General features: G+C 37.6%; 3 protein-coding genes and 2 pseudogenes across 4 annotated transcripts; 3 read left to right on the top strand and 2 right to left on the bottom strand.

The window, feature by feature from the left end:
• Positions 1-821: 821 nt before the first annotated feature.
• On the bottom strand, positions 822-2,131 carry LOC120120375 (heavy metal-associated isoprenylated plant protein 30-like). The gene is made up of 3 exons (XM_039140040.1): positions 1,818-2,131; positions 1,315-1,390; positions 822-1,230 (listed from the first exon to the last, which is right to left on the bottom strand). The coding sequence occupies exons 1-3, from the start codon at positions 1,968-1,970 to the stop codon at positions 908-910; spliced, it is 552 nt and encodes a 183-aa protein (XP_038995971.1). The 5' UTR covers positions 1,971-2,131; the 3' UTR covers positions 822-907.
• Positions 2,132-5,993: 3,862 nt separating this feature from the next.
• Positions 5,994-7,623, bottom strand: LOC120120442 (annotated as a pseudogene).
• A 1,870-nt stretch (positions 7,624-9,493) lies between these two features.
• LOC120120441 lies at positions 9,494-11,767 on the top strand (annotated as a pseudogene).
• A 6,553-nt stretch (positions 11,768-18,320) lies between these two features.
• Positions 18,321-18,788, top strand: LOC120120440. Its single transcript, XM_039140078.1, has one exon. The coding sequence runs from the start codon at positions 18,321-18,323 to the stop codon at positions 18,786-18,788; it is 468 nt and encodes a 155-aa protein (XP_038996009.1).
• Positions 18,789-21,534: 2,746 nt separating this feature from the next.
• On the top strand, positions 21,535-24,091 carry LOC120120364 (60S ribosomal protein L9-like). 2 transcript variants are annotated; one of them, XM_039140025.1, is made up of 4 exons: positions 21,535-21,548; positions 22,665-23,060; positions 23,622-23,744; positions 23,871-24,081. In XM_039140025.1, exons 2-4 carry the CDS (start codon positions 22,686-22,688, stop codon positions 23,955-23,957), a joined length of 585 nt encoding a protein of 194 aa, XP_038995956.1. In that variant the 5' UTR covers positions 21,535-21,548; positions 22,665-22,685; the 3' UTR covers positions 23,958-24,081. The 2 variants fall into 2 exon arrangements, with proteins under 2 accessions (XP_038995956.1, XP_038995957.1); XM_039140026.1 differs by lacking the exon at positions 21,535-21,548 and having other exon boundaries at positions 22,652-23,060; positions 23,871-24,091.
• The last annotated feature ends 1,678 nt before the right edge of the window (positions 24,092-25,769 follow it).

Here is a 25,769-nt window from a genome sequence, read left to right as displayed (position 1 = left end):
CATTAAAATAATTTTTTAAAATCATGTATATAATATATCATTCGTTTAAAAATTGTTCATCAGTTAACTTTACTCATCTGTAACCATAATGAATAATATATAAGATGGTTAAATAGTGGAGGTGACATTGATAATATAAATTCTTAATGTACTACATCATTAGATAAAGCTATAATTGAGTGATCAAATTAACAAAAAGAAAATTCTTGAAATAACATAGTATTGAAACAAGTTATAATTGAGTGGCCAGATCATTATTTAACCCTTATAAATTTATCTACGAAATTCAATGGTTTCACGTGCAAAAAGAACTTGTTTTTGATATGAAAATTAAAGGTGTGTTTGAAAAATTATTAAAATAATTGAATTTTATTGTAATTAGTTATAATTACAAATTTTGTATGTTTGAATAATTAATGTAATCAGTGAACTCTATTAAATTGAATTAATTACATGTCATAATAGTTTTTAAATCTTTTTCATTTATTTTTAATTAATGAATTCCATTCATTTGCATATAGCACATTACCAAACAAACATATACAATGAATTATAATTAGTAATAATAATAAAAACACTCTATTATTTTTTACTAATTATATTTATATCGCAGTGTCCAAACACATCTATATCTCTAATAAAAAATAAATTTATAAAAGTCGTGCGGGTAAAACTAAATTACAAAGAGAATGCACACAGGTAAGGCAAGGGGGCTGATTCCAATTGAATTATTCTCTCTTACAATCCCCACAACATGAAATATTACTTCGAAGAAAGAATAAATTAATAAATTAATAAATTACACGTTAATGAAATTCTTTTCACACCGGAGGACTCATTCTGCAAATAACATTTTACATGCACGATCATCACGGTGAATGGATGGTATACCGATTTAATTTCTATTTTACATGAGAGAGCAGGCATTGAAATTGTCATCGTTGAACAAGTTACTGACTTTTTCGTCTCCCCGAATAGTAACAGGAATGTTACCATGCCTGTGTCCGAGGTTGTACCCATGCCTGTAATAGTTGTAACTCTCCCTGAACTCGTTGGTCGTGTCTTTGAAGTATTCGGCGGTTGTGGTGAAGTACAAAGGAGGATTAGGGTACGGCCAGAACTCAGCTCTCTTCCCTACCCTCCTCACTTGTTTCAACACCTTATTCCGATCGACATAACCGGTCACCGTTACCTTCTCCATTTCTACGTCCACTTCAACCGAATCGATCCCTAACATGCATTAACATTCTCAACCATTAATAATGATCCTATGAAACAATGATGGCCATAGGATACAAGAATTAATCAGTATACCTCTAAGCTTGTAAATGGCGTTTTTGACTACTCTCTCGCAACCGGTGCAGCACATCTTGACTTTGAGGTCCACGGTCTGTAAATTAAGCTAAGCTTATGAGTTTAACGTTAATGAATGTTTAGAAGAAGATACATGGTGTAAATGAGCTCTGGAAGAGATAGGGATCTTGTCTTCAAGTTTTCTCCCAGTATAAATACCCCTGTTATAGGCAGTTGGTGTCATACCTATGATGGTGATAGATGTCAAGTTTGTTTTAATAAATCACGTGAGACTGTAAGAGGTCCAATTATGGGAATCGCCATTTAAGAAAGTATAAGACTTAGGATGAGTAGTGAATAAAGATACTATTTTTGAAGGACGTATTCGACAGATATCTCCATAGATACTAACACATTACATGACTTAATAGGCGTAGAGTCAATAACATGAAACATAGGATGAACAGGATTTAAGCTACCTAGATGGATAAAAGGAAAAAAAAAGTATGGGGTCCAAGGAAAACCTGCAAAGAAAGTGGTCGACCCTTAGCCTTAGGCATGTTGCAGTAATTGATGTTGATGGCGCTTTTGTTGTTGTCGTCGTCTCGATAGCCAAAGAAACAGTAAGCGATGGCAGATACAATAGAGCCAAATGTTTTAGCTAATATGTTAGCCATTAGAAACAAGTCTGCTCAAGTTTATAAAGAGAAGGTAAAAAATAGAGGAAACTGAAGAAAGAAGACAAATCTAATGGTTTCCCAGCACCAGAAGATATTCCCTCAATTGCATTTGCAGATCGCCTCCCTTAAGTTGTAATCCCTTTGGTAATATATTCCAAAGCAATCCCAATACTGTTGAAAAGATGAATAATTTAATTTACTATAATATATTTCCATTGGAGCTCACACATATTGTCGTAACCGGTTTTCATCCGGGCACGAATTTTTACTTGGCGGGAAAAATAATGTGGATACAAAATAATTAAAAAAATGGTTTGGGATTTGCCATCGGCTGGGTCAGGTAGGTCGAATACCTAAAAATTACCTTTTAAAAGAGTTTTCTAAGAAAACATCAGTTAAAAGATAAACTGATCAACTGATCTGCGTTTAACCAAAAATTCGTTCTTTTTAGAAATAAAAAGGGATTCGTGGTCGGTTACGTTTAGAGAATGATTAGCACCCCTACAACGCCCAAAATTGATACTTATTAATTATAAATTGTCTCTATTATTGAAAATTTAAAAGTTTAAAAATATATTTATTCCATAATTCTGTTAAGTTTATTAATATAATTTTAAGATAATATATTAATATATATATATTTTATTAAACAAGATATTTATTTATTTAGAAATATCAGAAAAGGGCTTCTAGGTGCTTTAAAACAGCTCCTTTCTTAATTTTGAATAAATTTTAATAGAAAATAATATAAAAACATATTTATATATTAAAATATTTATTTTTTTATTTAAAAATATCAGAAAATGGACATCCAGTTGTTTTAAGACTGTCCTTTCTTAATATTGATAAATATATATTAAAATATGATTATTTTTATTAAAAGTAATTTATAAAATTAAATTTATAAATAGGATTTTAATAGAAGAAAAAAAATAAAATAAATAAATAAATACTACTTATTATATATTTATATGACTAACTAATAATAACATAATAATTAAAGTAATAATTTAAACTTATTGGAATTGAAATAATAATAATAATATAAATTAAATTGCAATTAAATAGTGACTGAAATAAAAAAATTAAAACTATAATATCATATTCATAAATAAAATAATAACAGAATTAATTAATGACTAAAATGAAATAAAATATAAATTAGCATGCAAAAAATCGAAATAAAATAAAGAAATAACATTGGTGACCAAAATAAAAAAATGCGTAAACTAGAATGGTTTATGGGTGATTAACCCACTAATTTGTGATTTAAATAAAAAAATGCTTAAAGTACAGGGATTTTAGCGTGATTTACCCCACAAATTAAACTAAACTCCTTAGTGACCAAAACGCAGGACGCAGAAAACATAGGAACTTAAACATAATTTAACCTTAAAAACAGTGACCAAAATGTAAAACGTGGTATAAACTAGAGTGACTTAAAAGTAAATAACCCAAAACCTAAGCTATATATATATATATATATTTTTCTCTATTTGGCTAACCTAGCCACTCTTCTTCATCTTTTCTCTCAAAGAGAGAAGCTCAATCTTCTCCTTCTTCCTCTTTCATAACCGGCCGATAGCCATAAAACCCCCACACCTCGTCGCCGGCCACCGTAAATCGGAGGCCAAATACTCATCCCTTACACAAAACTCGAAATTAAAATTTATCCCTAAAAAATTTTAAATCCCGATTTGGGATTTAAACTACCAAAATCCAGGCCTAACAACTCAAGCTTTATTTCCCAATGCTTCAATCGGCGTTTCTCCGGCAACCTAGACTCCGACGATGAACCCTTGGCACCGGTACAACTCACTCTTCTTTACTATTTTTTTAATTTATTAACCTACTGTTTTTTATTTCGAAAAAAATAAAATACAAATAAAAGTAAAATACAAATCTGAAAAATAAAAACCTTTGTTGTTTTCTGATTTTTTTTTCTTTGTATTGATGCTTGATCTCCTGGTTTTTTTTATAATCTCTGTGTGTCCTCTCTCCTCTTTACACTGTAATTTTTATGGGTTATATATTAACCCATTTACATGCTTAAAACAAAAGTAATGATTGTTGTTTGTTTGGTGGTAAGCTGTAGGAGGGACAGCTGGGTTACTTGCTGAAACGTGGAGGGACAGCTGGTTTAGTGGAAGCTGTTGGAAAGCTGTTGTGGTGGAGGGGATGCTATCGTTGGTTGCTGGAAGGTGCTGGAAATGCACGTGGAGGGGCTGCTGTCGTTGGTTGCTGGATAGGGAAGGTAAAAATGGTGATTACACATATCATATGTATGAAAAATTTATAAAATAAACCCTTTTGGGAGGAATGGTATCGAGGTCTCTTGCCAATGCTTGAAAAGTGGGTCAAGCCAGGTTTTGATACAAAGTGAACATATATTCCTAAATCTTGTCTTTCCCACCACCTTTTTCAATATCCCGATGCAACAGTTCTTTATCCGGAAAGCTTAGCAGAGATTGATTCGCTTACAATTTACAAGTGTTTTTGGGTATCGTTTTGCTTATTGAATTTTTAAAAATTATAAAATATCATTGAATTTATCAAACTTTTATATTTATTATAACGTTGCAATGATTATTTTATAATTTTTAAAAATTCAGTTATCAAAATGATCATTTAAACATAATTTAATGATACTGTACTTTTCCCAAATGATTTTACATAAAAGGTCACCTTAGCACTTTGTAGCATTGAAATGGTCATACTTGTTTAATGAAATTCAAATTTTATTAGGCTAGTGTTTTAAGATTGAATGTAAATTTTTAATAAAATAAATTTATGAAATTTATATAAATATGTTTCTTCCAACAAGTATAGCGGGGAAAAGAATTAAATTGCTGCCTTCAAATTCACCGATGGACCCTTTTGGCTGCTGCTATGATGCTCACCAGCCTGCTTCACCCTCTGCCTTGGCTTTGTACAAGATTCATCAGCAATATCGCTTCTGCCATCGAACTTGAGCAACTTGTTCTCTTTCTCCGAGTCATCAGAGCTACAAGTTTGCTCTGTAGCTTCAGCTTCAGCGACCTGCATTCATAGCATTGAAAGATATTGTTCACTTTCAGAAATTAGCTTTACCTAGTTAATCTACATTCTGCCTTGGTTTTGTGCTAGATTCATCATCAATATCGCTGCTGCCATCAAACTTGAGTAACTTGTTCTCTGGCTCATCAGGGCTAGAAGTCTCATAAGAGATTGAAGTTTGGCCTGTAGCTTCAGCTTCTGTGACCTGCATTCAAAGCATTGAAAGATGTTGTTCAGTTTCTGAAATATACTTGAGCATGCTAATATTATACTGACCTCTGAGAAAACAAAATGCAAGGATACAACACTAAAAATAAACTTTTCCTAGTTAATCTACCTTCAGCCTTGGTTTTTAGTATACTAATATTATACCTTGGCCTTTGGCAAAGAAAATGAAAAGTAAGATCAGCAATAAATCAACAGCGCTCAAGATTAGCTTTTCCTTGTTACTCTACCTCTGTTAGAGCAGATTGAACTTCTTCTTCTTCAGCAAAGCCAGCACTTGTTATTTTCTCATCATTCACACAGCCAACAGAACCTTTCGTTGGCCTATTAGAAAGTCTAATATGCAAGAGTATTCTTCTTGAAGCTGTGCCTTGATTTACAATCTCTGAATTTGTTTGTTGCCGAGAACCACAGGTTCTGGTCTTGATTCCAGCTCCACGAGTTCCAGTGTTCATACCAAAACCAACACCAAGATCACCACCACTATTCACATAGTTCTTCAGACTGGTCAATTGTTGCAAATTATTAATATTACCCATTGCAGAATCAGTAACTGAAGTTCCTTGTCCGACAGAATAATTACCAAGACCACCAATATTGCTGGTTCTAAACTCTTGGTTATGAAGTGTTGTTTATGGGTAGATTCAAAGGAAACTTGCATTTCAGTGATTGCTTGCTATCAATATGCCCACTAAGCCACCTCTGAGCTCCAACCTCTGTATCAACTGGTAGAGAATGTAAACCACGTAATTGGCTTGTACACTCAAATTTTACTATGTACAGATTTACTTACAAAGCAAGATGATACCCAAGAGTCGCATTTGCTTCTACCCTTTGCACGGTTCTCCTAATACTGCACTCATGGCAGAATTAAAGGCCAAGTCGAAGGGCAGTTACAAGTCCTAGTACAACAATAACACCTGTACAATGTCTCTCCCAGTTCCGACATCAAGCATAAATGACAAAGCTACTTCCTAAGAACGGTATTTCTTATAAACAGGCATGGGAAGAATTCGAGTGAGGTGTACATACCGACTATGATGTTAACAGGCAGTGCAAAGACACCACGAGTAATGGATACTAGAACATCCAACAATAAACCACCAATGAGGATTGAGAATGCCACACATAGTGGACTAAAACAATCCTGTCATAAAAAAACTGATTTGATACAGAATTAACACAAACAGGAAGAATTTTCTCTAAGAGCAAGATTGACCCCAGTAGACAGGCACAGTTATCCGCTTACCCTTTGACGTTCATGTGGTGTAAAGCTTGGACCAGCCCTCCAAACCCTGTAATTTGTCTGCATCATGAACACATTTGAGAACCAATCTCGGCATGACTACAAGATGTTACAAATAAACCACAAAACATAATAAAAACTGCAGCACCATTGTTCTATGTTTGCTTGGACAAAATCTCAGTATCACCAATTAAACACCATCAAATTATTTACTCAACTTTGTTTTCTTTTCCAGATTTAAATTTGGTTAACGAAACTTCAGGATATTATTGAATGTCTAGTAGTATCTTGTAGGCTAAACCAAATAAAACTAGCAAAATCATCCACAGGTTTATATTTCTAGCCCTATCACTTAAGCACAGAATACTTGCACTGGGCTGGGACTCGGGAGCTGAAACATTTACTGCTACTTCTCTGCATGACAAAAGCAAATAAAATCATGTATCCGTTACAAATAAGTTAATAGTAATGCATGGAATCAAATTTCGAATAATTTTTGGCATATTTCGCATTGGATCCTTTTGTATGAAACCAAGTGTCGATCCAAGATCGATGTGCTTTCGCAATAGCACCTTTACATTGACACCCAAGATCCACAAGACCTTCTTCCTTCTTCTGTTGACAAACTCTAAAGAAACATACAGATAGTAATTAACACAATGTCACGAATGAAGGAGAAGAACAAAACGAAGGGTTCATAAGTGAAGCAAAGGAATTGGGGAAATCAAAGAAATGGTTAGGGATTAGAAATTGTAAATTGGGAATTAGAAATTGTGATGGTCAGGTGGGGATATTACCCGAAGAGCTGGAGCAGACTGGGAAGACTCAAGTAACGTTGGAAAGGGCCAGATCAGATGGCCAATACCTGCTGAAGAGAAGAAACAAAACAAAACCATTCTGTTATGAGTATGTTATTGTAAATGCCAGCTGGCATAGCTAGATTCGCAGTACTACAAGTGTAACTAAATAAATTACCTGCTTGTAGAGCATTGGAGGCTTATGAAATGAATGAATGAAAACTTCTTTCTGTAATCTATCTTATTTCTTCTTCTGAAACATATTTCTTCTTCGATATTTCTTCTCTACTAAATCCAGTCCATAGCAATTGGTATTCAGAGCCACTCTTCTTGGCAACTTGTTCATTGCTATACCCAGAAAAATACCAAACCATGGTCGAAAATCCTAATCTTTCTTCAATCCAGCAGCAGATTGCAGAACTTACAAATCTGGTGAAGCAAACTATAGAGGGAAATAACCTTCCTAATTGGTGGCAGAAGCAGGACAGTCGGTTGACTATGTTGGAATCCAAAATAACGTCGTAGCAGAGAGATATGGAGCACATTTTACAGTTGTTGACTGGTAAAAAGTGAGGAAAAACATGATGATTCCGAGGTGTTCGATAAATTACCAACACCAAAGACTAAAGAATCTGAGACATTAGTTTCAGATGTGTGTCCTAATACTTCGGAAACTGCTTGTCCTGCAAAGTTGGATGAAGTTCCAGACCAACATTCATAATCTAGGCATGCTGAACAATTGCATTTTGTGAATCCAGAAATCAATTTGCCTTCATCTGCGCCTTTGTCAAATCCTCATTCTCTTGAACTTCATGATGAAGTGATTTGTTGCATATTGAACAGCGAGGATCCTGAGATCCCATGCAATGATGATGTTTTCTTAGGTAAAGGTTTACCTATGGAAGAGTGTCTTCAAGCTGGTAGTGATCAGGCCTCATCCTTTACAAATCAAAAGGATAGTAAAGAAGAAGTGAGCTTGATACTGACAAAAGATAATCTTACTCAATGTTTTACTGCTCCCAAGTTGGTAGGATTGGATATTTTGTCAGAATCGATTCAAGATATCAAATCTGAGTTTCATGATGGTCAATGTCAAGTGATTTCCAGACAGTCTCAAGATTCCCTGGTTTACCCATATAGGTTCAAAGAAGCCCACATATTTCCTAATTATGATGCAGATGGTACAGCAGAAGAATATGATGACCCTTACAAGTTTAGATTATTGCTAATGGGAATTAATCTTAAAGATGCGCTAGTAGAGGTTGAGAAAATAATTAGAAAGGGCAGTGATTTTGTTGCTGTGGAGATTCCATTTACTCCTCCTGCTAAATGTATTTTGAAACTCTCGTTGGAAGAAAACCGCCAACTTGGCCATAATTATATTGAATCCGAGCATATTCTTCTTGGATTGCTACGTGAAGGTGTAACATCTCGTGTTCTTGAAAATCCAGTGGACATCGAGGAACAAGAACAAACCATTTCAGAGAATGCTCAAGTTGTTGGGGTTTTTTGGTACTTGTTTTCCATTGAAAGAGAATACACATGCTGGAAAGACGCCTGTAAGAATAATACAGAATGCTTCCCCCGTTCATTTTATTGTGATGGTGATTCTTCTTTTAGTGTGTTGCTGAATCAATCGTGTCCTATACAAACACCCAACACGACTCTTTTCAACTTTGGGATATTCCTTGATGCCCTTCAATCAAGTGTTGTGGAGTCGGAAGATTTTCTAGAGAAATTTTTTTACTGTTTCCAGTGGGGTCTGCAAAATCTAAGTTCTCTGGGTCAGAATCTTAAAACTAGTACCTATGTCTTCGAGATCTGCTTTGCAGTTTTCATTTCAATCTCGGGCTTGGTTCTATTTTCATTTCTTATTGGAAATATGCAGACATATTTGCAGTCCACCACTACCAGGTTGGAGGAGATGAGAGTGAAACGACGCGATGTAGAGCAATGGACCGCTTACTACCTGAGAGTCTAAGGGAGGGGATAAGACGATACGAGCAATATAGGTGGCAAGAAATTAGAGGAGTTGATGAAGAGAATTTACTTTGTTGGTCGAAAATCCTAATCTTTCTTCAATCCAGCAGCAGATTGCAGAACTTACAAATCTGGTGAAGCAAACTATAGAGGGAAATAACCTTCCTAATTGGTGGCAGAAGCAGGACAGTCGGTTGACTATGTTGGAATCCAAAATAACGTCGTAGCAGAGAGATATGGAGCACATTTTACAGTTGCTGACTGGTAAAAAGTGAGGAAAAACATGATGATTCCGAGGTGTTCGATAAATTACCAACACCAAAGACTAAAGAATCTGAGACATTAGTTTCAGATGTGTGTCCTAATACTTCGGAAACTGCTTGTCCTGCAAAGTTGGATGAAGTTCCAGACCAACATTCATAATCTAGGCATGCTGAACAATTGCATTTTGTGAATCCAGAAATCAATTTGCCTTCATCTGCGCCTTTGTCAAATCCTCATTCTCTTGAACTTCATGATGAAGTGATTTGTTGCATATTGAACAGCGAGGATCCTGAGATCCCATGCAATGATGATGTTTTCTTAGGTAAAGGTTTAACTATGGAAGAGTGTCTTCAAGCTGGTAGTGATCAGGCCTCATCCTTTACAAATCAAAAGGATAGTAAAGAAGAAGTGAGCTTGATACTGACAAAAGATAATCTTACTCAATGTTTTACTGCTCCCAAGTTGGTAGGATTGGATATTTTGTCAGAATCGATTCAAGATGTCAAATCTGAGTTTCATGATGGTCAATGTCAAGTGATTTCCAGACAGTCTCAAGATTCCCTGGTTTACCCATATAGGTTCAAAGAAGCCCACATATTTCCTAATTATGATGCAGATGGTACAGCAGAAGAATATGATGACCCTTACAAGTTTAGATTATTGCTAATGGGAATTAATCTTAAAGATGCGCTAGTAGAGGTTGAGAAAATAATTAGAAAGGGCAGTGATTTTGTTGCTGTAGAGATTCCATTTACTCCTCCTGCCAAATGTATTTTGAAACTCTCGTTGGAAGAAAACCGCCAACTTGGCCATAATTATATTGAATCCGAGCATATTCTTCTTGGATTGCTACGTGAAGGTGTAACATCTCGTGTTCTTGAAAATCCAGTGGACATCGAGGAACAAGAACAAACCATTTCAGAGAATGCTCAAGTTGTTGGGGTTTTTTGGTACTTGTTTTCCATTGAAAGAGAATACACATGCTGGAAAGACGCCTGTAAGAATAATACAGAATGCTTCCCCCGTTCATTTTATTGTGATGGTGATTCTTCTTTTAGTGTGTTGCTGAATCAATCGTGTCCTATACAAACACCCAACACGATTCTTTTCAACTTTGGGATATTCCTTGATGCCCTTCAATCAAGTGTTGTGGAGTCGGAAGATTTTCTAGAGAAATTTTTTTACTGTTTCCAGTGGGGTCTACAAAATCTAAGTTCTCTGGGTCAGAATCTTAAAACTAGTACCTATGTCTTCGAGATCTGCTTTGCAGTTTTCATTTCAATCTCGGGCTTGGTTCTATTTTCATTTCTTATTGGAAATATGCAGACATATTTGCAGTCCACCACTACCAGGTTGGAGGAGATGAGAGTGAAACGACGCGATGTAGAGCAATGGACCGCTTACTACCTGAGAGTCTAAGGGAGGGGATAAGACGATACGAGCAATATAGGTGGCAAGAAATTAGAGGAGTTGATGAAGAGAATTTACTTTGTAATCTCCCCAAGGACCTAAGAAGGGATATAAAGCGCCATCTTTGTTTGGCTCTGCTCATGAGAGTACCGATGTTTGAGAAAATGGATGAGAAATTATTGGATGCAATGTGTGATCGTCTCAAGCCAGTTCTCTACACAGAGGAGAGCTACATTGTTCGGGAGGGAGACCCAGTTGATGAGATGCTCTTCATCATGAGGGGCAAACTATTGACCATGACAACAAATGGTAGAAGAACTGGTTTCTTTAATTCTGAATATCTGGGGGCTGGGGATTTCTGTGGAGAGGAGCTTCTCACATGGGCATTAGATCCCCATTCTTCGTCGAACCTACCTATATCGACTAGAACTGTTCGAGCTCTGACAGAAGTTGAAGCCTTCGCTTTGATGGTCGATGACTTAAAGTTTGTTGTTTCTCAGTTCCGTCGGCTTCACTGTAAGCAGTTGCGCCACACTTTTAGGTTCTATTCACTGCAGTGGAGGTCTTGGGCAGCTTGTTTTATACAAGTAGCTTGGCGCAGATACAACAAAAAGAAGCTGAAGAAAGTTGAGGAGAGGATGCTCAGAGGGAGTGGCTGTGACGATGCAAATGTGACAGTTTCGACGACTGTTGTCCTTCGTAACATGTTCACACTTATTGAAATGAGGGCAGATGCAGATTATAACAGTCGTTTATTATTTGGATACACATCGGTTCGATCAGATTCAGTTGTTGGAGAACTTAGATTGTCTGAACCAAATAATTTTTTTCCTTAAACTTCACATGGTAGAGATGCTTGCTATTATCATAAAGGAAATAGAAGGTGGTATACTAGATGTTGTTGAAGTGATTCCAATAGTTGAAACCCAACAGTGGGTGTGGGAAAAATATAAAAAATATGTGGGGTATAAGTTTGGGTCTACTGAGGTTGGTCATAATGGAAAATTGGTGAACTACAAAGCTTTGAACGATTATTGTTCTAGTTTCAATACTAGTCAGAATTTAATCTTTTGGAGTGCTCTAATCTTGTAGCTGCCAATCCACGACCCATGCCTAGCTATTGGGTTTCTACCTCTTTATTCTATTGGTCTTCGAGTTGGGAAACTTGTTACCTTAAAACGGAGAAATGAGAGGCTAAAATATATAGGGAAGAGCAAAGTTTCACAAAACGATGATGAGGTTGTATGAAGTGAATGTGAATTCCGATAAACCACCTACTCTACTATGGTGTTCAAAATTCATAGTGCATAAGGTCTCAGATATGTTGCAGAATAGAATTAAACAACATGCTGATAAAAATCGAAGTGAACGACAATTTCAAATTAGAGAACAAGTATACCTAAGATTGGTAAAATTTACTTGTACGATGGATGAACTTGAACTCAAATCACGATACTTGGGAAGCTCATATCATTCTCAGGCCTCGGTTTCCAAATTTCGATCCTTGAGGACAAGGATCTACTCGTGGACGGGGTATTGTCACGAATGAAAGAGAATAACAAAATGAAGGGTTCATAAGTGAAGTGAAGGAATTGGGGAAATCAAAGAAATGGTTAGGGATTAGAAATTGTAAATTGGGAATTAGAAATTGTGATGGTCAGGTGAGGATATTACCCGAAGAGCTGGAGCAGGCTGGGAAGACTCAAGTAACGCTGGAAAGGGCCAAACCAGATGGCCAATACCTGCTGAAGAGAAAAAACGAAACAAAACCATTCTGTTATGAGTCTGTTATTGTAAATGCCAGCTGGCATAGCTAGATTCGCAGTACTACAAGTGTAACTAAATAAATTACCTTCTTGTAGAGCATTGGAGGCTTATGAAATGAATGAATGAAAACTTCTTTCTGTAATCTCTCTTATTTCTTCTTCTGAAACCTATTTCTTCTTTGATATTTCTTCTCTACTAAATCCAGTCCATAACACATAAATAGATAAAGATTTCATCCATGGGTGTTAGGTATGGCTCATAAATATACCAGTAAAGAGGACAGGAGATGGAGCGGAGTGAGCGAAGCGAACATCAACTGTCCTTACAAAGAAAGTCTCGTTGTGGGGTTACGAATTATGTGGGTTGGGGGTGCGGGGGGTGCGTCCCGCGGTACGGTACAGGGTTGATTTTGTAATTATGTACCAGGGTTTTCTATTATAAATAGAGATGTAACCTAGACCTAAAATATCATTGAAAAAAACTTCTAGCGCCGCCTAGGCACCGAGGACGTAAGCACATTGCCGAACCTCGTAAAATTCTCGTGTTCTTTTGTTTTCTTTACCCGTTTTCGTCAATAATTGGTATCAGAGGTCAGGAGCAAAATTCAAAGTCACAAAATTCGATGGTCAGGGTAACTTCGGATTATGGCAAACGAGGGTGAAGAATCTATTGGCGCAGCAAGGGATCTTGAAGGCTTTGCGACCTTCAAAGCCGGCGTCGATGGATGAGGAAGATTGGGAAGAATTGCAGTAGCGAGCGGCAGGAACCATACGATGTTTGGCGGACGAGGTCATGTATCACGTCATGCATCTATCGTCTCCAGACGAAATTTGGAGGAAGTTGGAAAGTCAGTTTATGTCCAAATCCTTAACGACAAAACTGTATCTGAAGCAGCGGCTGTATGGGCTGAAGATGCAGGACGATCACGATTTGGCGCAACACGTGAATGTCTTCAATCAAATCGTTTCTGATCTGGCTCGGCTTGATGTGAAAATTGAGGATGAAGACAGAGCGATGATTCTGTTGTGTTCGTTGCCTCCCTCTTATGAACACATGGTGACTACTCTTACATATGGGAAAGAGACTATCAACGTTGAGGAGATTACTGCAGCCTTGTTGGCTCACAACCAGCGGAAGCAGAATGCAGGGGAAAGCTCTCAAGCCGATAGCTTATATGTCAAGGGTAATCGAGATCGTGGACGGAAGCCAGAGAAGGTAGGGTCCGGGAAGCGGAATTCCAGATCCAAATCCAGGGATAAGAAGACGATTCACTGTTACAAGTGCAAGGAGGCGGGACATATGAAGCGAGACTGTCCGAAGTTGAAAAAGCAGACTGATGAGAAGCGTGATGGCTCATCCAAGTCTGTGAACGTGGTCGAGGATGATAATTCTGATTGCAATGAGGGTGATATGCTTTCTATTTCAACGACACAATTGACGGATGCTTGGATTCTTGATTCTGGATGTTCTTATCACATCACGCCAAATAGGGAATGGTTTTCGACATAAAGGCCGGTTAATTCTGGTTCGGTTTATTTGGGTGATGATCGATGTTGCAATATTGTTGGTATTGGTGATGTCAGAATTAAGATGCACGATGGCTCCGTTCGGACGTTGAGTGGTGTTCGACATATCCCAGACTTGAAGAAGAATTTGATTTCCTTGGGCACTTTGCACAAGAATGGTTTTATCCCTAAGGCTGACGAGGATAGGGAAACCATTCGGATTGTTAAAGGAGCATTGACTGTGATGAAAGGCAAGGTGACTGCAGGGAATATCTACAGATTGTTAGGGAGTACCGTTGCAGGTGGAGTTCACTCTGTTGAGTCCTGTGATGATACGACAAAATTGTGGCATATGCGCCTTGCTCATCTTAGTGAACGTGGTATGGCAGAATTACACAAGAGAAACTTGTTGCATGGTGTCAAAAGCTGTAAGCTCGATTTTTGCAAGTATTGTGTTCTTGGTAAACAGACTAAAGTTCGTTTTAAGACTGCGAAGCACACAACTCAAGGGATTCTTGATTATGTGCATTCTGATGTATGGGGGCCTTCCACGACATCGTCTTTGGGTGGATCTAGGTACTATGTTACTTTTATTGATGATTTTTCACGGAAAGTTTGGGTGTATTTTTTGAAACAGAAATCTGAAGTTTTTGAGAAGTTCAAGCTGTGGAAAGCTGAGGTAGAAAATCAAACAGGACGAAAAATCAAGTGTTTGCGGTCTGACAATGGTACGGAGTACACAGATTCATAGTTCCTACAATTCTGTAAGGAGCATGGGATTCATAGACATTTTATAGTGCGCAAGACACCACAACAGAATGGTGTTGCGGAACGAATGAACATGTCATTGAATGAAAGAGTTAGATGTTTGCGGTTGAATGTGGGGCTTCCCAAACACTTCTGGGCTGAGGCTGTTAACATGGCGTGTTACCTTATCAACAGATCGCCAAGGCATCGCTGGCTGGGAAAGTTGCAGAAGAGGTATGGACTGGTCATGATGTTAGTTTTGATAACTTACGGATTTTTGGTTGTCCTGCTTATGTGCATGTACCTGCTGATGAGAGATCCAAACTTGATGCAAAATCGAAGGAGTGCATTTTTCTGGGTTACAAGAAAGGTGTCAAAGGATTCAAGTTCTGGGATCCAGTTACGAAGAAAGTTGTGATTAGTAGAGATGTCGTTTTTGATGAACAGTCCATGTTGCAACAGAAGCAAGACACGACAGTGGTGGATTTCGAGCAGTTTCCAGTTGAGAAACCAGAACTTCTCAACCGACTTCTGGTGGTTCCACTACGGATGATTTGCAGGATTATAGTCTTGCCAGAGACAGGGTGAGACGGACGAATATAAAGCCTCCGAACAGATTGGGTTTTGAAGACTTGGTATCTTTTGCACTTATTGTTAGCAGTGATGATCCGGTTACTTTTCATGATACCGTTACTAGTCAAGAAAACGACAAGTGGATGGCAGTCATGGTTGAGGAGATGGAGTCTTTGAATTACAATCGCACATGGGAGTTAGTTCCCCTTCCTGAGGGTAAGAAGCCGATTGGTTGCAAATGGGTGTATAAGAAGAAACCAGCAGTAACAGAAAAAGAGGGGGAGAAGATCTACATGCGGCAACCTGAAGGTTTCACTCAACCTAGAAACGAGCATTTAGTTTGCAGATTGAAGAAATCTTTGTACGGGTTGAAACAGTATCCGAGACAGTGGTATAAATGGTTTGACTCCTATATGATCAAGATTGGCTACAACCGATGTGAGTATGATTGTTGTGTCTATGTTAAGAGCCTTGATGATGGTTCTTTTATTTTTTCTATTACTGTATGTTGATGATATGTTGATTGTTGCGAAGAACATGGATGATGTTATCGGTTTGAAAACTTTATTGAGTCAGGAATTTGATATGAAAGATTTAGGTGCTGCAAAGAAAATTCTTGGAATGGAAATTTGTAGGGACAGAGACTCAAGGAAACTGCGGCTATCTCAACGGGGTTATGTTGAGAAAATGCTAGAAAGGTTTGCGATGAGCAGCGCGAAACTAGTTAGCACTCCATTGGCGAATCACTTTAAGCTCTCATCAGAACAGTGCCCTAAGACAGATAAGGAAGCTGAAGATATGGCAAAGGTTCCGTATTCTAATGTTGTTGGCTGCTTGATGTATGCGATGGTATGTACTCGTCCTGATTTAGCTCATGCTGTTAGTCAAGTTTGTAAGTACATGTCTAAACCTGGTAAGCAACATTGGGAAGCAGTCAAGTGGATCTTTCGGTACTTAAAGGGTACTGTGGGACATGAAATTGTTTTTGGGAGTCAGCGGGATAATCCTTTGGTATTAGGATATGTGGATTCAGACTATGCAGGTGACTTGGATAATAGAAGATCTACGACAGGGTATGTCTTTACTCTTGGTGGAGGGCCTATTTGTTGGAAGTCTACTGTTCAATCTGTTGTGGCTCTATCTACAACTGAAGCTGAGTACATGGCAGCGGCTGAAGCTGCAAAAGAAGCTTTATGGCTTACTGGTTTAGTGAAGGAGTTGGGTGTTCAACAAGGTGGAGTTCAGTTGCTTTGTGATAATCAAAGTGCTATTCACTTGGCTAAGAATCAGGTGTATCGTGCTAGAACTAAACATATTGATGTAAGGTTCCACAAGATCAGATAGTTGGTTGCATCTGGAGAGGTTTTGTTTCAGAAGGTACATACTGATGAGAATGCCGCTGATATGTTCACCAAGCCAGTTACGACAGACAAGTTCAAGCATTGCTTGGACTTGTTGAATGTTTCGAGTTGTTAAAGAAGCAAGATAACCCAACCCACATTGAAGTTTCCAAGGGGCAGGATATTCGCCAAGGTGGAGATTTGTTAGGTATGGCTCATAAATATACCAGTAAAGAGGACAGGAGATGGAGCGGAGTGAGCGAAGCGAACATCAATTGTCCTTACAAAGAAAGTCTCGTTGTGGGGTTACGAATTATGTGGATTGGGGGTGCGGGGGTTGCGCCCCTGCAGTACGGTACAGGGTTGATTTTGTAATTATGTACCAGGGTTTTCTATTATAAATAGAGATGTAACCTAGACCTAAAATATCATTGAAAAAAACTTCTAGCGCCGCCTAGGCACCGAGGACGTAAGCACATTGCCGAACCTCGTAAAATTCTCGTGTTCTTTTGTTTTCTTTACCCGTTTTCGTCAACAATGGGACTTCAATGACCACAACTATGTGAAATTAATATAAACATATAAACACTACCCTCTAGGCAAAGTGAAATGAATAGGGAAATTAACAAGTAAAAATTGCAGAACGCCAGGCTTAAACCCTTCAAACTGTGCTTAAAGCAGAATACAACAGACAATTGCATTGTTCTATTACTTGGATTCTAGACTAGAAACTATGAAAACATACCAAGCCATCAGAGATAACCCACTAACAAGATGCACTACTAAAAATTACCTCGGAGAAAGTAAAATTTCGGTATGAAGTGACAAAAAACAAGCATATACAAAAAGTAGTAAAAGAGGCGTTAAAATTTCTTTCATAGGAAAGTGAGGAGCCTGTACCTGAAGAATGTTTACTTCCTTTGAGTCACTGATGACTTTGCTGACAGTCGAGAGTTGAACAAACACAACAACAATGAGAAGAAGAAGAAGAAGAAAGTGGAAGAGAAACTATAAGAACTGATTAAACAAGCATATTGAGTTTTTTCTATTTGATATTTTAGTTTTAATTTATTTTAAATGGAAAATAAATTATTTCACTCCTGAACAAAATCATGTCTAAAAGTGAAAAAGGTTGGAATCACAGCTTTCACAATGTCTGTTACCAGTATGATTCTTCCCGTTTAAAACTCTTGAATGAAAACAAGAGTTAAAAGAGCGTAAGAGTGACAAAAGTATATATATAATGTGTAAACTTTAGTTTATCTAATCTGGGAATAAATTAAAATCCTTGAATTGCCATGGAAGGCACTTCTTTATTCCATACCAAACTCTGCAGTTTTGGCCGTACGGCCATTCTTATATGTAAATGTTCTTCAGATTCGGCTACAACCCCAAGTCGCATTTGCCTGCCTCTTCTTCCCAAACCAACTTAGTTTTTTTTTTTTTGTTATTAAATCATGCCTCTGGAATCAAGCAAGCCTGACTACTTTTCTGGTGAAGGAGATAAGCATAGAGTCCTAGACAAAGAAATCAAAGACATGATATCCGCCATAACTCGCTGCGGTATTCATGAACCAGGATCAAACTGCAGTGGAGATGACGATGGCGATGAGCATGGTGTGAGAATTATAACACTTGCAGGAAGCAATGCCGGGGCCACAATGCGAAGTGAGTTGGATGAGAAATCCAGAATCCCACATGGGATTTCACTTGGCGAGCCTGACACATTGAATACCTACGTGAACAACAATTTCCAAGCTGTTAACAACTCAATCATGTTCGGCAGCAGCTACAACACCAATGACCCTGGTGTCCATTTGGACATCTCGGATGTTTCCGAACATGAAGGCAAGAAGTCTGCAGATAAGCAAAGGAGAGGAAAGAAAATAGAGAAGGATTCGGCCAAAATAGAACATTCCGATTAAGTTAAAGAACACGAAATTGCAGTCAAAAGTGCTGAAACAAAGTCATGTCCAAGTCGGTATACGTTGCATGGAATACATCTCTGTATTGTTTTACTTAAGATCCAAGATTATGTTTGCATGACAGCATGTAAAAGGTAAAAACTAAGGGAATCCGCCAATTCCCATAGTATAACTATGCTTCTTTCCGAATTATGTCTTTGATTGTATATGGTTTTGCCGTTTTCAGCGTTATTGTTTTCCGAATTTTGATACATTTGTGTTTCCACTTGAATACAGTAAAAAAAAGGTTTTATAATTATTATTATTATTTTAATAATAAGGAAGCCATGCAAAGTTAGGTTTGGACTACAGGCAGTGAGGAAGCTCCTCTTACATCAGTGAATAAGAGAGGCTCTAAAACATGTGGGGGCGTTGCATAAAGCACCATTTGGGTCACAGTGGGCGGAGCCATTTTTGCTAGTTTGTCGGCTACAACATTCGCAGAACGAGGAATCCAGCAGAGGCGAGTGCTTCAATCATGCTTACGCAAGGCAGTGATGGAACGAACAAGGGAGACTAGCTATTCTTTGCCATAATAGCTTCGAGCAGCTTGGCTGCTTGCTGGCAACCATTTTGAATTTCCAGGCGCTCAATACCAAGACTCCGAGCTAGGAGGAGGCCTTCATAAATGCCCCAGAGCTCAGCCTGTAGAATTGAGTTGTGACCAACATTTTTGCTGAAGCCATGGATCCAAGAGCCTTCATCATTCCTGATAACACCTCCCGAGGATCCGAGACCAGTCGATGGGTGAACTCCACAATCCGAGTTGAGGCACGTCCAACCTGAAGCAGGTTTTTTTTTCCAAATAGGGTTGACCACAGCCGGTTTGTAAGCGGACGATGATGGTAAAATCGCAAGGCCGTAATACTTCGCCCATTGATGAGCACATTGAAGAACACCGGGTAACGGCAGAGAGAAACCTTTGAACAGCATATCATTTCTTCGTTTCCAAATTTGCCAGGTCAGAGAGGCAAAAAACATAGACCAAATTGTTCCATTCCTCAGCAGAGTAGAATTGTTCTTCAAATTGGAAAGGATCCAAGTCTCGAGATCATCTTGGAAGAAACTCGAAAGGGGAGGCCAAAACAAGATTTGAATCCAGAGGGACCGAGTTTGAGGACAGTCACGCAAAACATGAGTTGGAAGAAACAGGTTTTATAATTTGATTATTCATATTCTTGGTGCTTTTCCATGAAATAACAATCCAATAGCAGCTTAATTGATTCAATGAGCGCAAAGTAAAGAATGACTGCTGAATGTTGTACAATTTATCAGAATAGAAAATGAATGAATTGTAGTATTAAGCATGATGAATCTGATGTGGTTTGCCTACATCAATCAAGCACAGAGGAAACATACATGTAGGGATCACAATACCCAACGGGACCACACAAACTGTTTTCGCTGTGAAGAAACTGCGGCTCGGATGACCAAACACCTTCTATCATTGTTCCATCGGTTTGGAGAATGGGCATACTCACCATATTTGCTCCGCCGCTAATGTTCACTTGCAACTCTATTGGGCACTGCCCTGAAAAAGTCAAGTCCATGGACGAGTCAGTTGTCCCGGGTAGCGGCCATGTCGACGATGTAGCAGCGGTTGAGTTGGAGATATTAAACAAGCAATCTGGAGGGACTTGTTTCATCTGTGTACCCCACGTTGCTTCAAGTGAGGGTTGATTGGACCACATCGTGCTTGTCATGGATGGCCCTTGGCTTTGAACAGGTTGATGCCATTGAACCCCAATTTGACCTGCTCTCACTTGACCATCACGTGCTTGATCATGATTTATGACTAGATCAGGCTTGCTAGAATCTGGTTCTACTGAATCCGGAACAAGGGTCATGGTTCCGATTCCTTGAGGAGCTATAGTTATCGGTCCTGACTGATCTCTGCTCAAGTTAGAATTAACGCTAAGTTTAGCAGGTGAAAGGACTCTAAGCCCTTTACCATCAAGCAACTTGGCCTTGAGTGCACCAAGAAACCCGTCAGCATCAGTCCCCGTCCCACATGCTTCCTCAAAGGAGAAAGGCTGAAGATTATCAATGGAGAAACAATTGATAGATGAGTTTGAAGGTAACCGAGGTGGTTCGAAGTTGGTGCGGGCATTAGCTCCGCGCAAGGCCCGGGCAGCATCGTCGTAAGCTCGGGCTGCATCTTCGGCAGTGTCGAAAGTACCAAGCCAAAGCCTGACCTTTTGCAAAGAGTCTTTGATCTCTGCCACCCATCTCCCTGATGGTCTCTGCCTAACTCCCACGAATCTGTGGTGTCCTCTGGACGATGACTTCTTCTTTCTGGTCACTCCATCAGGAACTGTCATAGTTAAATTCTTGGTTTTATGGAACCTCTGAGTAGCCGAGGTTGAGGTTTCTTATAATGGCGGATTTGGAAGGGATGAGTATCTTTGGAATGCCATTAGTGGACAACAAAGAAAATGGCAAAACCCGGTACTTAAAATATTGCAGGCCTAATTTATATCGACTTCAAAATAAAGAAAACGTCATCATTACAAACTTTTCACAAACAACTTCTCAACTTAACAATAAAGACACGTATTCTTAAATGTAATTCTATAAATTAATTTAAGTTTGTGGTTCTATAAATGAATTAATAATTAATACATCACCACCTTATCAGCTAGTTAAATGAATCCTATAATGCCTTATCAGCGAGTTTAATCTCAATTTTACTCGTGTATAGAGAGAGAGAGAGAGGGAGAGTGGGTGAAATATATATGGTCATCTGACTATATGTACTGTTTTATTAAGTTCATCGATTATTAAAAATTATAAAATGATATTCCGGTTATAGAGTATTGCATTGTTGAATCCTCTATTATTAAAAGTTACAAAATGATCACCTGACTATTCATTATATTTCAAAATTGTCCTTTTCCGTTAACAATTTGACGGTATTCTGAGTTGAACGTTAATCTGATGACTGTGATATAATAAAATATAGACTCATAATCTAAAACGACTATCATATATCAGTCATCATGTTAACATCCAGCTTAGACAATTGCTAATTTTTTATGGAAAAGGACAAGCTTGGAACATAATAAATAGTCGGGTGATCATTTGTAACTTTTAATAGTCGATGGACTCAACAATGCAACACCCTATAGTCGAAGGACTATTTTGTAACTTTTAATAGTCGATGAACTTAATAAAGCAGTACCTTATAGTGGGAGACCATTTATGTACTTTACCCATATATATATACATACACGTTCTAATTATATTTTTTTTTAGTTTTACATATATTAAAGATAGTTGGATGAGTAAAAATAGACGGTTGAGATTAATAATAGGAAATGAGAAGATATTCATTAAAAAATAAATAATGAGTTAATTTTATCCATTTATTTCCACTCATCCAACAGTCCTCAATTTGTATATAATTAAAAAAATTATATTATGTAAGTGGATTCTAATATATATATATATATATATATATATATATATATATGACAATCAAACATTCCCCCAACTCCACATGTATTATAGTTGATTACTTTCATGATTTTTGTTTTATTTTTTAAATGTCAAATCATAATTTTTACTGGAGTAACTATAGTTAATGTTTGAATGACCAAAATATATTAAATTGATAACATAAGAGATTAGAACTAAACTTTTTTTCGAATTGGTGACTGAAATCGAATAGACTAAAAACATAAGGGACAATTAGTGTAGTTTATATAATTAAAAAATGTTGTGTATGCCTTATTTTAAGCCCAAAAGGAAGCCCAAATTCGGGGTGTAGAGAGGGCATTTAAGGCTTAGGGTTTTAACATAGCGATTTTCATTTAGTCGAAGCCGCCTGAAGGGAAGCAGAGTGAGAGAGCCAGAAAAATGAAGACCATACTTTCCTCGGAGACAATGGACATTCCCGATGGGGTCGACATCAAGGTCAAGGCCAAGATGATCGAAGTTGAGGGCCCCAGGGGTAAGCTTACGCGCAACTTCAAGCACCTAAACCTCGACTTCCATCTCACCAAGGACGAGGAGACCGGCAAGCGCAAGCTCAGGATCGAGGCTTGGTTCGGTACCAGGAAAACCAGCGCCGCCATCCGAACCGCCCTCAGCCACATCGAGAATCTCATCACCGGCGTCACCAAGGGCTACCGCTACAAGATGAGGTTCGTCTACGCTCACTTTCCAATCAACGCCTCCATCACTAACGGCAACAAGTCCATCGAGATCCGTAACTTCCTTGGCGAGAAGAAGGTTACCCATTTATCTCACATTCCTTCCTTTTTAAAAAATTATATTTTTCTGCATTATTATTATGAATCCAACTCTGATTATTACTGTGGATTCATATCAGCTTTTTCATTTGATGCAATCCAATATCTATATCTTGAATCCTTGTAGGAGGATGCTCCATCTCTAGGGTTTAAGGTTTCTTACGTTTGTGTATGGTTTTCTATTGTGGTTTGTTGAAATTAAATATTCCCATCAATATCCCTAGAAGCTTGTTATTTTGAATACCTAATAACTTAACTAAATAAGAACTAGTATCTATGTTGTTTACGCTTGCTCTAATTTTATCATAGAAGTCATTAATGTGTCAATCATTTGCTTAATGTCGACACCTTGTATTGAAACTTGAAATTCGTATTGACTTTGATTACTGATGTGTAGAAATGGACAACCATTGTTTTCTTTTTCAACCTAATTGTGTTTGTTCAAGGGTTAAGGAACCATATTTACTGTTGAATTGTCTTTCCATTATTGATTTAGTGACGTTATATATATTGGCTTCGTTCTTCTGTTGGTGAACATTAGGTCCGTAAGGTGGATATGTTGGAAGGGGTTTCCATTATTCGATCTGAGAAGGTTAAGGATGAGATCGTGTTGGATGGTAATGATATCGAACTTGTGTCACGTTCAGCAGCTTTGATTAACCAGGTACTCTCGGCTCATCAAAGTTTTTTTATATAGAAAAATAAGATAAATATTGATTGTTAAGATTTTTAAACACTTGCCCATTGCATGCTAGGATTTCATAATGTTTCTAAACTTCATTTTGAACAGAAATGTCATGTGAAGAACAAGGATATTAGAAAGTTCCTTGATGGTATCTATGTTAGTGAGAAGGGCAGGATCGCCGAAGAGGAGTGATTGTTATCTCGTGTTGTAGTTTTGGTTGCTACTTTATTTTTCTCTCACAGTAATATGTTGGCACCTTAGTTTTTGTTGTTTTACCCTCTTTCCTTGGATTATAGCCGCTACAAGGATGTTATCTGAATTTGTTTCGATTTTTTTTCCTGTTAGATGTTCTTAGATGGGTGAAATTTACAATTTCTAGCTTGTTGGCACTATTTGATCCTATGTAGGAGCTCTTTGAGACCTCGTCACTTCAAAATAATTAAAATTTAAAAAGAAATAAAGTTGAAACTTGTTTAGGGCTTGGAGCAAAAGTGCAGAGAGTTGTTGGAGCCTAGGCGTAGGGTGAAGGTGCACGTCGGTGCTTCTTTTGTGCTAAAATTATAAATCAATTTTGGAGCGTATCTATATCCATTATCCACTAGTTTATTGATGAAGTATTTAATCATCTCCCCGCGCTCTGTTCTTTCACCTTTACTCGTCACATTTTTAAGACCCATTCCACCATTCGTAAAGCACTAGTTTTAAAATATTTCACAAGAGTTAGTTACACTGTGATAAATAAGTGTCATTTTAAATGTGTATCATTATCTAATATTTATTAAATGTGTATACTTATCTGATATATATTGTGTATACATATAAAAGATTGAAGGCTATGAAGTTAAAATAATTCAATATTTGGTTAAACCAAAATGACTTTAAAAGTCAAACTACTAAATTATTTGTTTTTAACTTTTACAGTAATTAAAGGATAAATAATCAGTATTTATAAGATTAAATATCATTTAAAATAGAAATGATTTTAATTATCATATATCAATCAATATATTTTAAAGAAATAGTAATATGAATACGGACCTATTGTGTTAATAAAATTTTGCAGTAGGGAAAGCAACGGTTGTTATTACTAATTACTGTTCATTCAATATCGCCAAACTGTACCCACCTCACACGTGTCTACTTGAACCGTAAAACATTCATATCAACCTTACATGTATCTACTTGAACTATAAGAAACTCATTCCTGCTAGGAAGCTAATCAGACAGCAGGTTTAGACCAACCATATCACCTTTAGCAACACTCAATCTGTTCTTCGATTCTCTCTAAAGCGGTATGCCTTGCGTCCCTTCAAAAAGCGTCAACAGCGGCTACTAAATACCAACATGTGGTCTGTAACATTTTTTTTGCTCGATCCATATGTTCGGTCGTGTAGGTGATGTAACATTTTAATAACAAACGAATTTTGATAAAAATCTGAACCAGGAAAACAATATCTTTCAAAATAAAGATTAAATTATAATTGATTTGAAGTACAAGAACATCTCAGCAAAAAGATTGAGAAACAACTACCATTTCAAAATCAATTTGTACATGGGCATTGATGCCTCATCTAATGTATTAATATTTTAGTGTTAGTACTGGTAATTTAGTTCAAGTATCAAAACTTTAGTGTTAGTATTGATGACTTAGCAAAAGAATTCTATGTTAACAACGGGATGGTTGTGGGGTGAGACTAGGGATAGGAAGGATAAGATTGAATGGTAGAGACTTGTATGACTTTCTATGAATGTTCTAAAACATTCTATTATTGCTTGGATGACAGTTCTTAACAGGCTGCCTACTGCTGATCGGTTGATAAAAATGGGAATTAATGTGGAGGAGGGCTGCAGGATCTGCGATGGAGGGGGAAGAACTCTCGAGATCATATATTCTTTGAATGTGTCTTCTCTCGGGAGGTTTGGGAGTCTGTCCTGAGACTTTGCAGCATTCGCAGGCTTGGGAAAAGCTGGAGTGAGGAGCTTGGTTGGGCTCTCTCTCGGCTC

This window comes from Hibiscus syriacus, unplaced genomic scaffold (genome assembly GCF_006381635.1).
Source record: "Hibiscus syriacus cultivar Baekdansim isolate YM2019G1 unplaced genomic scaffold, ASM638163v2 tig00110338_pilon, whole genome shotgun sequence".
NCBI classification, from domain to species: Eukaryota; Viridiplantae; Streptophyta; class Magnoliopsida; order Malvales; family Malvaceae; genus Hibiscus; species Hibiscus syriacus.
The sequence above is the reverse complement of the archived record's forward strand: the minus strand, read 5'-3'. Positions and strand labels throughout refer to the sequence as shown.